The 16,407-nt window shown below is 41.1% G+C and overlaps 1 protein-coding gene across 1 annotated transcript in view; it reads right to left on the reverse strand.

The window, feature by feature from the left end:
- POLR2B (RNA polymerase II subunit B) overlaps window positions 1-16,407 on the reverse strand; it is a 45,714-nt gene that overhangs the window by 8,984 nt on the left and 20,323 nt on the right. The window contains exons 11-16 of the mRNA XM_079770758.1: window positions 13,863-14,006; window positions 13,487-13,626; window positions 13,275-13,386; window positions 8,587-8,741; window positions 7,160-7,358; window positions 6,677-6,845 (exon numbers count right to left, since the gene is read on the reverse strand). Of these exons, the coding sequence (XP_079626884.1) occupies window positions 6,677-6,845; window positions 7,160-7,358; window positions 8,587-8,741; window positions 13,275-13,386; window positions 13,487-13,626; window positions 13,863-14,006 (919 nt within the window). The remainder of the gene's footprint in view (window positions 1-6,676; window positions 6,846-7,159; window positions 7,359-8,586; window positions 8,742-13,274; window positions 13,387-13,486; window positions 13,627-13,862; window positions 14,007-16,407) is intronic.

The following is a 16,407-nucleotide window of genomic DNA, read 5'->3' on the forward strand; positions in this document are numbered from 1 at the left end:
ACTCTTGCATGAATTTCGTGCATCGGGCCTCTGGTAGTTAACATAATATCGTGACTTAAATATTTCAAATATGGAATAAAAACTATGACCACAGAATATAAAGAACCCAAAATCTGGATGACCAGATGTTCTGCTTATCTGAATTCTGAATAATAAATCTTTTATATTTGCTTCCTTAAAGCTAAATTCAATTTTCAAACAACCTACCCTTCATAGAAAGACATACCATTCATTTACTCCTTTTGTGTACAGCAGGAATGTAAGTTTAAACAAGTGGAGTGCAGGTAAGGGGTGGCAGTGCTGCTGGTCTGGGTCTGGGACACTTTAGACACACTCCTCCAAGTCTCTAATTCCCAACCCAAACTAGAAACAGATTTGGAGAAAGAGACATATGCAAAGGGCAGGTCCTCCTCCCTGACAACTACATTTGTTCCTCAAAAGCTCTGGCTGCTATGCCATAGAAAGCTTTCTACCGGCTGTTTTAAACACACTGGCCCAAGGTAGCTGATTCCAGTTAGTTTTTAACCTGAATTCCTTCCTAACATTTTAAAAAGTAAATTCACACAAAAGCTTAGATTTCAAACTTTACTTGAAAGATCAGCTCTGATCAGATCACTGGGTCTGCACATCACAACCACAGCTGAAGCTTAATAGGGCTAAACCCAATAGAAAGGCAAAACCTCTCTCCACTCACCTACTACTCACCAATCCGGCTTAACCTTGTACAAATTTGAGACTGCAAACCCATTTAACAGATAACACTAAATACTTGTGCTAAATATAACCTTGTCTGCTCTCTAAGGAAAAAGGATCACAGAAACAAGAGTACATTTGTTATTCTGAGAGCAATAGCTTGGTGTATTTACCCTGGGAGCAGAAAAACAGAATCCTCTGCTCAGGGAGGAAGCGGGGAGTGAAATTCTCCAAGAGAAGGGTAGTGTCAGGGAAGCTGAGCCTTTCCTGGGAAAGGCCAGAGATAAAGCTCCAGTAGCAGGCAGTCAAGAAGAGATCCGAAAAGTCAAATAGTCACTTCTCAGGTGCGCAATAAAAACTCCTCTTGAAATCTAAATTAGTTCCTCCTCTAAGAACTATTTAGTAACATCCACGTTAGTCATCATCCTTTTGTATGCATTCTTTGGGAGAGCTAGAATAATTTTAAGTTTCACACCGTCAAGCAGCATAATGTAGGATTCTGGAGGCGAGGGTTCCTAAAAAGAACTGCGAATTTTCAGAAATCTCAGGGGCTGGGTAGAAATTATGTGATCCTAGGAGATATGTGGCACTTGTGAAACATGGCATGGGAAGACTTCCCCAGCATGTCCCCACGTTTCCATGGAGCACTTCTATGGCCCACTCTTCTCCAGGTATGCAGCCTATAAGTGCTCAACTGTCTTGGCCCTTGTGAGGGTGACAATCCCTAGATTGCCTGCACAGGCCACATCTACTACAGCCCAGGAGGCAACATCCTCCATCCTACAACCTTTATCCATGGTATTTAGGCAGGTATGAGAGATCAGCTAAGTTTAGCTAAAAACAGTGAGCTTCTGAATTATGTATCCAGTAATTTTTCTTCGCTTAAAAGTCCAAAATCAGGAAGCAATGTAGTGAAGAGGAAAGAGCATAAGAAAGGGAGATGGGGGGGAGGGGGGTTCAAGTCAAGGCCACATCTGGTCAAAAAGGAAAAAAATAAGCCAGTTTAAATTCTGGATTTATATTTTTAAGTGGTGTAACTGTAGGCAAATAACCTTTCTGATCCTGTCTCCACATTTGTAAAACAGAGATGACATAACCACCACTATTACCAATCAACTAACATTTATTCCTCCCTTACTGCTAGGCAGTAAGCTAAAAGTTTCAAGTGGATTTAACCATTAAATCATCCCCAAAGCTTTATAATGTAGGTACTATTATCGTTTTCATTTTGCAGGTGAAGAAACACCAAAAAGCTTTTATGATGCTTAGAAATAACATGTATAAAAGCACCCTGGATGGTGTTTCACACAAACTGAATGCTCAATAAATATTAATAACTTTGTTAAAAATATCTGTCAGCTCAAGGACTATATACATTTGAAATCTGGGATTGCAACCCACCTGCCAGCCAAGTTCAAACACTTCCTGCCACTTTGTTCTCACCCACTTCAAGCCTCAGCTCTAAGTCCCGACCCACTTTAAGTCAAGGTGAACTTGTCACAAGGATCTCTGCTCCCAGAAGATATAAATCAAGATAACAGTACTCTACAGGAATAGGAATGATACTAATCAAAAAGACATTCCTGCCCTAGCCGGTATGGCTCAGTGGATAGAGCATCGGCCTGTGGACTGAAGGGTCCCGGGTTCGATTCCAGTCAAGGGCACATGCCCAAGGTTGTGGGCTCAATCCTCAGTAGGGGGCATGCAAGCGGCAACCAATCAATGATTCTCTCGTCATTGATGTTTCTCTCTCTCCCTCTGAAATCAATAAAAATATATATATATTTTTAAAAGACATTCCTTATAATAAACAGATTGGCCTATTCCCATTGGTTAGGGCTCAGAATTTATCCACTGCCAGCTGGTGTGTTAGGCAGGGGCCAGATCCAAAAATTCAGCCAGGATGGTCAGGAGATTGGATCCATCAGTACATTGTGCAAAGAAGTAAATACATTGAAGACAATAGGAGAATGCGGTCTAAAATAAACACTATGGTGTTGGATTGGGATGGGAGATACTAGTGTGAACTCATGACTCTTTGATATATCCTCCTATATAATAAAAGAGTAATATGCAAATCAACCAAACTGCAGAACAACTGGTCGCTATGACACGCACTGACCACCAGGGGGCAGACACTCAATGCAGGAGCTGCCCCTGGTGGTCAGTGCACTCCCACAGGGGGAGCGCTGCTCAGCCAGAAGCCAGGCTAATGACTGGCAAGCGCAGCAGTGGTGGCGAGAGTCTCTCCTTTCTCCACAGCAGTTCCTGCAGTGAGTGTCTGCCCCCTGGTGGTCCGACCGACAGCTCACGAACTGTGAAAGGGCGCAGGCTGGGCTGAGGGGACCTGCCCCCCGGCCCTCCTCCGTCCCGTGCACGAATGTCGTGCACCAGGCCTCTAGTAGATGCCGGAAGCCAGTTCCAGCATGTCATAATTGCAAGTTTCATCAAAAGGTTGATGGAACTTGGGGACTCAACAAGGGCTGAGTCACATGTTATTGCCTGTTGGAATGGCTAAAGGCATTTCCCCAAACCTGAAAAAGATTTGAATAGATGATTGTTTGCTGCCAGACAGCTCAGGGCATCTTAATCTACATGGTATTGCCTCCTACTGGCCAAACACCTGAACAGCCGTAGGCTATTCCCCAATCTGACAATGTTCTGTATGGAAACCCTGGCCTTTGAAGTATATATCTCCACCTTGCCTTAGGACAAATTGTGTTAATAAAAAGCAAGGGGTCCTGAGACAAGGAGAACTTAGCTCCTTTAATTAAAGCTCCTCTGACCCCCAATGCCTTTCAAAATTATCTTTTGTCTCTGGACTCTTACTTCAGTTACACACGGCCTTTCTCCAGATTGCTGAACCCTTCTTAATGCTGGAACAAGAACCCCAGCAAGAAGAGAGATAAAAATGAGAAAAGGCCTGGCCAGCATGGCTCAGTGGTTGAGCATCGACCTATAAACCAAGAGGTCACAGTTCAATTCCCAGTCAGGGTACATGTCGGTGTTACAGGCTTGATCCCCAGTAGGGGGTGTATAGGAGGCAGCCAATCGATGATTCTCTCTCATCATTGATGTTTCTATCCCTCTTCCCCCCTCCCTTCTTCTCTCTGAAATCAATAAAAACATTTTTTTTTAAAATAGAGAGTAGGGTGTGTATGGGAGTATATGCATATATATTTTTTCCTAGTTCTGTCAGTTGAGAGAACTTAGATGACATTCTAATAACATGTAGCATATCTCACACCCAAATTCTGGTTTCTACATACTATCCTTACTAAAAGGAGAAATAGCTGAGGAAAGCACAAGCCGAGGCAAAATGTAAGGAAGTACTTGAAGAATAATGAGGAGTTATCTTCAAGACGCTCCCACTGGAAAATCTGGAACAATTTCAGCCTCCAAATGGGAGAAATTATGGAATTAGAAAATGCCATTTGGCAGCAATCATCATGGTAAGCTAATCGCTGAAAGTTGGGCAAGGAACAGGATATTTACATTGCCTCAAAGTGTATCCTCACAAAAGACTTATTACTTACTAAAAGTATAAAATACTTTATTTAACGAAAAGTGGAGAAACAGATACCATCTTGACCACATGATAAAAGTTAAAATCACTATGGGGCCTTCTATGATGCACTAAGAATACAGCATCGCTCCCATGCTAATTCTGCCAAAAATTCATAACCTGAATATAATTATGAGGGAAAACAGTCAAACCCAATTTGAGAGATAATGTACAAAGTAACTTGCCTGAACTCTTCAAAGACATCAAGGTCATGAGACAAGGAAAGACTAAGGAACTGTTCCAGATTAAGGAGACTAAAGAGACATGCAACTATTGCAACGCACAGTCCTAAATTAGATCCTAGACCCAAACAGGACATTAAGAGCACAACTGGCAACAACTGACTAGATGAGTTATCGATGTTAACCACCTGCTTTTGAAGACTGCAGTATGGAGTCGTCCTTGTTTTAAGAAACATACACTGAAGAATTAAAGAGTGATGTGGCTTCATGTCTACAACTTATTTTCAAATGGTTCAGAGAGGGAAAGGGAAAGAATAAGGCAAATGTGGTAAAATGTGAACTAGGAGATCTGGATGAAGAGTTTATAGGAGCTATTTGTACTAGTCTTACAACTTTTCTTTAAGTTTGAAATTATCTCAAAATAAAAGCTTTTAAAATAGATAACATGATTAAGGCATGAAATAATAACAGAACTAAAAGGCATATAGTTCCTACCAGCCATGCCCTAAACACTTCATCTCAGTACCAAAGGAACATTTTACTTCAAATCCAACCCTTAAGTTATATTTCTTTTCTTCTCTAGCTATAAAGAAACTAGTATCTAAATGTTGAAGAAAACACAGCACTGTAAGCCCAAAGATATGAGTGTACTGTAGAAAACCTATCATTTTGTTTTTCTAGACCAGGCGTCCTCAAACTACGGCCCGCTGGCCACATGCGGGTGTTTTTGCCGTTTTGTTTTTTTACTTCAAAAAAAGATATGTGCGGTGTGCATAGGAATTTGTTCATAGTTTTTTTTAAACTATAGTCCGGCCCTCCAACAGTCTGAGGGACAGTGAACTGGCCCCCTGTTTAAAAAGTTTGAGGACCCCTGTTCTAGACAAGAGTAACCCCTTGTGGAGGACTTTAAAAATAAATCATTCTCTAACCTGTGAGAATCTGTTATTAAAATGTTAGATCCTTTATTGTAGTTAATAATTTAAAGTCACTACTTACAAGGCACACTTTATTAAATAAATGTTACCCCCAAAGACAAAATTCTGCTAATAATACTAACAAGACAATTGTGCCAAAGAACTATGCTGTCTCCTTTGATATTCAACACTCTCATAGCCTTAAGCTTCTCAGCAACCTTGTGCCTGTTGTCCAGTCTCCTTGAGAATCTCCTCCGGCAAACTCCTGATTCTCCTCTTTTATCAGCTACGTCTCAAAACCCCTCTCCCAATTTCCTTTCCTGGTGCCTAAAGTTCTGTCTCTGGCTGTATTCTAACTCTGAATTTAACCTCAGCAATTTCATAGTAATCTATAGTTACCATTAATAGATCAAAAACTTAACAGCTCTAGATCTGACTTTCTTCAAAACCATATTTGCAACTCACTATTGGAAGATCATTTCTTAGATACTCGGGTAGCAACTCAAAATCAACATGTCAAAAACTGAATTTATCTTACCTCTAAAACTTCTTCCTTCTTCTGATGTGCGCCAACTTTATTAATAGTACCTCTCTCTCCTTGCTCACCCAAGCCCGGAACCATCTCTTCATTGTTCCACATCCAATCAGTCAACAAGTCCTATCAAGTGTATTCTAACATGTATCACCCCTTAGTCTTTTTCATTTCTTTAGGACCTTACCATTTCTCACTTAGACCGAGGCAAAAACCTCTAAATTACCTCTGTGCTAATATTGTATCTGACTCTGATCTACTCCTCAGATGACTGCCACATGATATTCCTAAAATAAAATTCTAATTGTATTACTTCCTTGCTCAAAAAGGTCCTCATTCTCAAAATGAAATTCAACCTGCTCTCCTCCACACTGTGAGACCAAGCTTTACTCACATGCACTTATACTTCAGTCATATTAAAAGGACATGACTACTGACTGTTCCATATCTCATGTGTTCCTGGATCTAGGCCCTGCTGAAACCTTCTCTCAAATTCAAATATCCTTTCATCAACTTTAGTCTAAAATGCTACCTTCCCCGTGAAACTGGCTCTAGATTTTCAACAAGAATACATCATTCCCTTCCTCTGTGCTACCAAAGAACCCTGTATCTCCATCATAACACTTTTGACATATCTACATTTTTATTTGTGTTCATGCTTCCCACCACATTATAAATTCCATGGAAAAAGAGACTATGTCATATGCATTTTATTAACCTTCCCAAGCACCCAGAAAAGTGCCTTCAGCATGACAGGACCTTAAAAAATGTAGAACAAAACTGAACATACCCGCTGGCAGCTCTCTAAATCGTAGATATTCCATAGAGCGTGTAGTCACAAGCGGTTTTTGAGGATAATAGAGAACATGGGCCAATGTATCCATACGGACGTGAAAGTTGGTGATATAAACTCCCATGGCCTGCTTCCCCATAGCAGACTGATAAGTGTTCCTAGGGGACTAAAGGTAGAAATGAACAGCAGAATCAATAAAAATGTAATTATTCCTAAAAGAACAGGCTCTACAGGTTATGACATAAATCAGAAGGATTGGTAAAGTTTCTGGGGGGTTTTCTGAAAGGTAAGTGATAACCCTTTGGAATAGTTAATTATGGCTTCTAACAATGAAACACAAGAATAAGCATGTTAAATGCTGATTCTATAGGAGTTTGCAGCCTTTCATTAAAAGGCTTTTCTTTAAAAACTACAGACTAATCTCTAACTTTTATTCTATTTCCCTTAATTCCTCACAAGAAGTTAAAAATGGCTACCAACCTGGTTATGATCAGGAAATGGAATAATAGATGCACAGACACCAAGAATCATTGATGGGTGAATCTCACAGTGTGTATATGTGGAACAATAAGCTACTTCTTTCTCTTGTAAATCATCTGGAGTCATTGCCAGCATCACTGTTTCTTCTTCTAGAGTATCAATATATTCCACTACCCCACTGGCCACAAGATCCTGCCAACTAAAAAAGAAGAATTCTCTTAATTTCCTTAATTCCTGAACTCTTTTAACTAGGCATTCTACCTAATAAAAAGTATCCCAAAAGCATAGAAGAGACTGTGGTTTCTTATTACTAGTACTAGAGGCCCAGTGCATGAATTCATGCACAGGTGGGGTCCGGCTGGCCTAGCCCCAAATGGGGCCGATCAGGGCTGGGCAGGCTGGAGGGAGGGACCACGAATGATTGGACAGCATGCCCCGCCCCCGATTGGGGTTGGGGGTGCCGATCAGGGGCCTGCAGCCTGAGGGAGGGGCCATGGGTGGTTGGCCGGCCGGCTCTGCCCCTGATCAGGACAAGGGGGCCAATTGGGGTCGGGGGGGGGGGGCCAATCTGGGGTGGGGCCAGGCGGGGGGGAGGAGCTATAGGAGGTTGGCCAGCCAGCCCCGCCCCCTATTGGGGTGGGGCAATCAGGGGCGGGGCCAGCTGGGGAGGGGCTTCGGGAGGTTATCCAGCTGGCCCTGCCCCTGTTGAGGTGGGGGGTGCAATCAGAGGCAGGGCCAGCCAGGGGAAAGGGCTGCAGGCCTATCGTGGTGGGGTGGGCCGATCAGGGGCGGGGCTAGGGGGGACGGCAGGGGGGCGCGAGGTTTGGCTGGCCAACACTGCCATTAATGAGCGTGGAAGAGTCCTATTGGGGGGGGGGGGGGGGCGGGCCAGCCCAGGGGAGGGGCTGCGGGAGGTTGGCCACCAGCCCCACCCCCTGATCAGCCGGTTTGCTGGCCACAGTGGGTGTCATAGTGACCGGTCATTCTGGCATTACGGTTCACTGGCTTTTTATATATATAGATAGATAGGATATATCACTCGCCCAGCTGGCATGGCTCAGTGGTTGAGCGTCAGTCTCCGAACCCGGAGGTCAGGATTCAATTCCTGGTCAGGGTACATGCTCGGGTTTCGGACTCAATCCCCAGTGTGGGGCATGCAGGAGGCAGCCGATCAATGATTCGCTCTCTCTATCTCTCTCTCCCTCTCCCTTCCTCTCTGAAATCAATAAAAAATATGTATATTTTTAAATATCACTGCTAATGAATAGTTTCTTTTTGGGTCAATGAAAATATTCTGGAATTAGATAGTGGTGATGGTTGCACAACCTTGTGAATATACTAAAAACCACTGAACTATATACTTGAAAATCATTAATTTTATTGTATGTGAATTGTATCTCAACTTTTTTCTCACTGCATGTACTTACCTGTAGTTGTTATATTCTCTCTCTTTCAATTGATCAATATGTCTCTTCTTCAAAAGAAGCTTTTGTTTTTCCACAATCAGAAGTGGTCTACAAATACGACCTGCGTCTGTATAGATCCGAATCTCCCTCTCTCGAATATCTCTGATCATAGAAACCTAGATGTAAAAAAACAAAAGTCGCATGGACTGTTATTTTCTCTATTATTAAGGCTTAGCTAAAAATACAATAAAGCTCCTAATGAATTCCTGGAGTACCCACTTGTCAAATAAAATGGACAAATCTTAATAGATTACCATTGTTTAATACATTAAAAGACTAGGTATAATGTAAAATTTTATAAAGGATAAATATTTAACCTTGTTAATTATAGACCTGAACAACAACATCTGGTAATAATGTCATGCAAGATAAAGTAAAATAAAAAACTGTTTCAGGTATCACAAACACTAGTAAATGACAATTTTTTATTTTGTTTCTTTTATAATCACATATACTTCACTCTGTCACCTTTCAATAACCAGCCCTGTATCACTTTGCCTTGACAATACTTTCCCAGGAATAAGCTTGACTCCTCCCAGTCACCTATTAGACAAATGGCGCAGGGGTCCTCAAACTTTTTAAATAGGGGGCCAGTTCACTGTCCCTCAGACTGTTGGAGGGCCGGACTATAGTTTTAAAAAAACTATGAACAAATTCCTATGCACACTGCACATATCTTATTTTGAAGTAAAAAAACAAAACAGCAAAAACACCCGCATGTGGCCAGCGGGCCGTAGTTTGAGGACGCCTGGCTTACAGTCTAGCCGTCCAATGCAGTAGTCAATTGCCAGCCACATGTGACTACTGAGCACCTGAAATGTGACCAATGGGAAATGAGACAGGCTGTAAGTATAAACTAAACACTGCATTTCAAAGGTAGTACCAGAAAAAAAATGTAAAAACTTTCGTTAATATTCATTTTGAATATACATTGAAATTTTAATGTTTTAGATGTATCGGGTCAAATAATATATTATTTAAATTATTTTCACTTGTTTTTTACTTTTATAATATGGCAACTAAAAAAATTTTTAATGAATATGTAGCTCACATTGTATTTCTACTGAATAGTGCTAAATATTCCTAGACAATATCAAAAATTTTCAATAAAGAACATAATTATTAAAAGCACTGCAGAACTTGAAGTACACATACATTTATTAAAAAGTAAGTCAAAAGGAAAAAAGATTTTCAAGTGAATTGCCTAAATCTAATATATACTAGTCATCTTGGAAGTCAACTATGAAATAAATTGCCAATGAGTTGAAAAATGGAAACATAGATTGCTATTATTTCTCCACAAAAGTACTTTTAAAAAGTGCAATCAGCCAAAGCCGGTTTGGCTCAGTGGATAGAGCGTCGGTCTGCGGACTGAAGGGTCCCAGGTTCGATTCCGGTCAAGGGCATGTACATTGGTTGTGGGCACGTCCCCAGTGGAGAATGTGCGGGAGGCAGCTGGTCGATGTTTCTCTCTCATCGACATTTCTAACTCTCTATCCCTCTCCCTTCCTCTCTGTAAAAAATCAATAAAATATATTTAAAAAAAAAAAAAGTGAAATCACATCTGGATACTTTTATTAAAGAAAAGATTGGGTCTATTTAAGAAAGGAAAAGATCTGGATTACTCAGTTTAAAAACAATAGTAAAAATAATAAAAGCTTTATCAAAAACATCAAGTTCCTCAAAACTAGAGTCAAAGCCAATAAAAAGAAAATGTTCCAAGTTCTTAGCCCACTTCCTGTCCTTAGAAAACAATCTGAGGAGAAACATTGTGTCTATGAGCAAAACATGACGAGTGGCATTCTCAAGTCCCAGAAAAGACCTTGCTTTCAATGCACTGCCTTGAATCCTTAGAGAATTCCTAGTAGAATATAGCTCTATTAACTTACCAGGAGGACATAAATTGAGTGTGTCCTCCCAAAGGCCAAACAGTATCTTACATTCCAAAGGAAACAGGTGTTCTTTTGTAGGTATACAGAGGACTACTGACAGGAAAGCCCAACAAGCCTAATAGATGATTCAAGTTAGGAATGGGTAAAATGAGAACTTCTGGTTATCAGAAAATATGAAGGAAAAGAAAAAGTACCAGACAACTTCTAAAGTGCCTACACAGGTCCATTTATAATGTTCAACAAACTTTCAAGATCTATTATATGCCCTAGCTGGTTTGGCTCAGTGGATAGAGTGTCAGCCTGCGGACTGAAGGGTCCCGGGTTCGATTCCGGTCAAGGGCACATGCAAGGGTTGCGGGCTTGAACCCCAGTAGGGGGTGTGCGGGAGGCAACCAATCAATGATTCTCTCTCACCATTGATATTTCTATCTCTCTCTCCCTCTCCCTTCCTCTCTGGAGAAAAAAAAAAAATCTACTATATGTCAGGCACCATGCTCAAAGTGGAAAATAACAGTCACAGTAAGACATATTTCCTGTCTCTGAGTTAATAGTGTAGTGCGTGAGTCAGACATCTTAATGTTGGGGTCAGAAAACAGCCTAGAGGTCAAATCTGCCTTCACCTCCCATCTATTTTTGTAAATAAACTTTTATTCGTTCGCATTTTGTGACTGCTTTTCACTACAACAGCAGGGTTGAATACACAACAGACACTGTATTGTAAACAAAGCCTAAAATATTTAATATCTGGCCTTTATAGAAAATGTCTGTCTTGATCTAAGTCAAACTGGGAGGTCAGGTAAGGTATCCTGAAAGAGATGAGTGTTAATATATGTTTTGCAGAATAAGTGAGATTTACCTGAAAAAATAATAAGCTACCTTTCTCCTTTCAGCCTGTTTATGAGGAGCCACTGGGGGACAGGGAGCAGAAATATTCCAGGTTTAAGGTATGGGCCCATTGAAAGTAAAAAGGCCTAAAACAGCATGAGGAATTTAATTTTACCTCAGAGAATACAGAAAATCTAAAGGAGGCTCTCAGCAGAAAAACATGGCATTAGCCAAGTTCTCAATCATAAAAATACAGCCAATTTTGTTTCTTAGGCTTTCTCTTAGCCCTGCCTGCCCTCAAATGAAACATGCTCTTCCTGCCTTCAAGCTGTGAAATGCCTGGGTCAAAACCTAGGGTGTCTGCCTTCTAGAGTAAAGTCTGGAGCCACAAAACTCTCTTCTCTGCTTTGCTAGGTAAAAAGATGGCCAACTATTGGCTTAAGTGTATTGTAGTTTCCTTTCAAGTCCACTTTCACCTAAACAGACCCCAAGGGTAGATTTGGGAGAATCAAAAGCCTGAGCCATATCCCTAATACAGTACACTAAAAGCAAAAGTCCTATTTTGGAGAGTAATAAGGTATATACTATATTTTAATGATTTTTTTTTTAAATCCATCCTTATCCCAAAGTATTTCAATACCCAACTAAATATGACAATCTATTAGAGGTGTATCTCTCTTTATGAATGAACTAGGGGCCCAGTGCACTAAGATTCGTGCACGGGAGGGGGGTAGGTCCCTTAGCCCGACCTGCACCGTCTCCAATCTGGGAGCCCTCAGGGGAGCCCTCTCCAATCCGGGAGTTTCTGTCTGTCTTTGCAATCATATGAGTGAAATGTCTGAGACCCCAACCCAGTTTGGTTTGGTGCTCGCAGAATAATAGAGGTCTTTTTTTTTTTTTCTTTGCTCCATTGGTGGAGATTTCCTAGAAGTTGCAGGATATCTTCCCTTTAATTTTTCCTCGACACTCTGACTTTACTTATGTCCCTCACCTTTGCTTTCCCTCCATCCCCAACCCACAACAGTAACTTGCTCCAGACTCACTTTGCTCTAGTGTCTAGGAAATCCCACAACATGTCTGCCACCAGAAGTACAATTCCTAGCATTCCTGGTGCTCCCCGTGCTCTGGGCTTCCGCTTCCGGTCCAGGGGCTGCCACCAGAACTACGATTCCCAGAATTCCTGGTGCTCCCTGCGCTCTTGGTTTCCGCTTCAGGTCCAGGGGCTGCACAAACCAAAAGGACTGCGATCTCCAGCCACCTGGGCCCCCAGGCGGGGCTGACAGGACCGGACACTCCAGTGGCGTCCCAGGGACCGCGGCCCACTCAGCGCCAGCACACGTGCGCTGGCCACAGGCTTGAAGTGGGCAGGGTCCTGGGGACACCCTCCGAGTCGCCCCGGCTACGCAGAGCATGGGTGGGTGTCCCACCCCACCCCTGGCTGCTCAGCGCGTGCACGCTGCCCAAAGGCCCGCCATCTTTGTCGGGTTAATTTGCATACTCACTCCTGATTGGCTATGGGCATCACAGAGGTATGATCAATTTACATATTTGTCTATTATTGGTATAAATTTCTGGATTTAGACAAAGAATCAGACGTGCTTATTCCTTTTAAAAGCATTGTTGTCAGCCTTACAAAAAGATCCTCAAAAAAAATTCCTTTTACTTTAAAATATAATTTGAGTTCTAAAATATAATTTAATAACTTAAATTTACATGTCAAATTTTTAGAAGCATATATCTAAAGCCTTAGAGCAAGAAATACCTTTTACTAATTGAATTTAGATCAAAACATTACCTACACTTTTGACAATGTAGTTTACAATTAGAGAGAAACCAGTTAAAGAAAGACGCCAATACAAAGATAATTTTCTCTAGTGTTATTCCCTGTTTAGAAAACCCACAGATCCTGGCCTATTAATTAAAGACTCTTACTTCAGACACAATGATGTCCATCTGACGCCGCAATTTCCTTAGAGTGTTCATAAGTTGTTCAGGATCTTTATGTATTCCAACCCAGCAGCCATTAACAAAAATCTTGGTTGCACTAAAATACAAAACCAAAAGCATTTTGCATTTAGTAACTCTATATTAAGCTATAACCAAAGATTAATAATAGCTTTTTTAAAAATTACATCTATACACACTCAGCAATAGCTGCAGGAGAAATTTCTTCTAAATTTTCCATACTCCATTCTTCTAAAAATTCCAGAATTGGAGAAGGTTGAGATCCAACTGAAATATAAGCCATCAGGGCTAAATTCTTCACAAGTCCTACAGCATGGCCCTTAAAATGACAAACAAAGTATTAGCCACACTGCTTTAGCGTAAGTACCAAAATGATTTTCCATAAACACTTTTCCTTCAATTTGATTTCAGGATTTACTTCTACTTTCTAAGAACAAAATTATCTTAGTTCTAAACCACACTACATGATTACATAAAAACTCACTCTGAAAATAATTATCTCCTATATAATTATTGGCAGACTCTTTGTTCTGAACACAAATTTTTATGCATTACCTCTGGAGTCTCAGCAGGACACACCATTCCCCACAACGTATTATGCAACTGTCTTGGTTTTGCCAGCTTGCCATCTCTACCGATTGGAGAATTTAAACGACGCAGGTGAGAAAGAGTAGATGCAAATGTCAGGCGGTTTAATACCTACAACACAATGGCAAATCTTTTAAGTTTGGGCATTTCTGTAAAACTATCACATTTTTGGCAAATACTAGAATGAGGCAAAGTCATATTTTTACAGATAATCCACTGAGCTTCAAATTGAGCCCATCCCTCCTTTCTCCATCTTTCCCTGGATAATCTTGTGCACCCCCATAACTTCCATAACTTAAACAGGAATGGTAAATATTTAATATATAGTTCTAACATACCACCATACCACATGTTTTCTTTATGGTCTGTCTCCAACCACTAGGTCACTAGTTACACAAGGGTGGGGATTTTTGTTTTATTCTCTGCATCCCAGTGCCTAAAACAGTACTTGGCATACATCAAGTTATCCACTCACATTCCTTTGACCATAGCAGACATCTCTAATCCATCCTGAGACCTCTAAATCCAATAAGGAGATTCAAAATTTCCAGGCTGAGACCTCTAAATCCAACAAGGAGATTCAAAATTTACAGGATATTAAGCAAGGTAATACTTATAAGGTAACATTTAGAGGCATACAGAGTAAGCAATACAAGCTCAATATACCCAATAACAAATCACTATCTTCCCTAGCCCTACAACAACCCAAACCTCCTTCCTCTTCCTAAGTCTCCCCTCATGGTTGATGGCATCATCTTCCCTTAATCTTCCAATCCAGAAATCTCAAAATAGTTTTGCCTCTAACTTCCTCATATCACACACCAATAAACATTATCCTGTCAATTCTATTTTCAAATTTTCTCAAAACCCCAATCCCTCCATTCCCAATGTCTCAGAAATACACTAGCCCCTTACCTCTTACCTATACTACTGCCAACACCTCACAAGTCCCTGCAATGTCCCCCCAACCTATACTCCTAGTTACAGATTAAAACAGATATGTTCACATCTCTCACCCATTTACACAATTTTAAAACAGCTCCCCACCAACTAGAGAGGAGCATGACATTAAAATTCTTCTCAACAAAGTTCCAAAGGACCTTCCCCTACCAGTCTCCAAACTCCTAAACTCATCAACATTGCCAAACACCCTCTCACCTCCACACCTTTGTCCATGCTATTGCCACAGAACGGAATGCACTTCCCCATTCTATTCTGCTTGCTGAAATGCTACCACCTCTACAAAAGCCATCTGACCCACTTCCAGGAAGAACTGTTCCCTTTTCTGTACTCTATGGAGTTTTCTTTTTCCAATATATTTTTTATTGATTTCAGAGAGAAAGTGAGAGGAATAGAGAGACTGAAACATCAATTATAAGAGAGAATCACCGACCAGCCACCCCCCACACTGGAGACCGAGCCTGTAACCCTGGCACATACCCTGACCTGGAACTGAACCATGACCTCCTGGTTCATAAGTCAACATCCAACCACCAAGCCACACTTAGCTAATCAATCACGAAGTCTTACAAAATGCACTTCCTAAATATTTCTCACATTTGACTCCATCTACAAGACAGTCTGGTCAAGGCCCTAGTTATTTCTCACTAAGCCTGTTGCAACAATCTTCCTCCCACCAAGTGGAATATTCTCAAATCTTTTCTCCACACTGCCAATTACTGCGACTTTACCTAAAAATCAAAAATGAATATGTCATTCCCTTCAATGAGCTGTTCCCAGCTCCCCTCTCCAACCTCATCTTTCTAATTCTCCCACTTGGAGTTGAAAATCCTAGACTGCTCTAGCTCCTCCTACATTCACTCATTCCTTTCTCCATCCCTTTGTTCAGGATATTAAGAAATTTTCTCCAAGTTTCCTGTGAGTCACTGGTTCTCCACTCCTCCCAGGCTTGGACTATTTCCCAATTACCCTTCAAGATTCAGCTAGGTGTTACTTGCTAAAGAAAGACTTTTCACCCTCTCAAGCTGCATAAAGTGATTTTCTGCAGCATTCCCACAGACAGGTTGTGCACATCCTTCATTATACTACTTACTGCACCATGTTGTAACTATCTGTTTACACCTATCTATGAGTACAGATGGTAAATTACTGCAGATCAGGGATCATGTTTTATTCACGTGTGCAACTCAAGTGTGTTGCACAGTGACTGGCTCATCAAAAGTTCCAATAACCATCCACTGAACTGAACTGGCAACGTGGCATTTATCATAATGCAGCCCACAGCCTAGTAGGCTGTGTACAGATGAATCTGTCTCCTCTGATAGATGGTGAGCTCCTTGAAAGCTAGAATAGTATCTCATTCGTGTTTGTGAATCCAGCATCACAAACACCAAGTATACTCAATAAATCCTTACTAAATTAAAAGGAACTAGAAATTTAACTTTGCTATTTCTCAGAGCCTCTGGGTTTCTAGGAATCAAACACTTGAAGTTGGTGTCTGAATTTCGCAGAGCCTCTGGGTTTCTAGGAATCAAGCACTTGAAGTTGGTGT

Source organism: Cnephaeus nilssonii (genome assembly GCF_951640355.1).
Source record: "Cnephaeus nilssonii genome assembly, chromosome: 1".
NCBI classification, from domain to species: Eukaryota; Metazoa; Chordata; class Mammalia; order Chiroptera; family Vespertilionidae; genus Cnephaeus; species Cnephaeus nilssonii.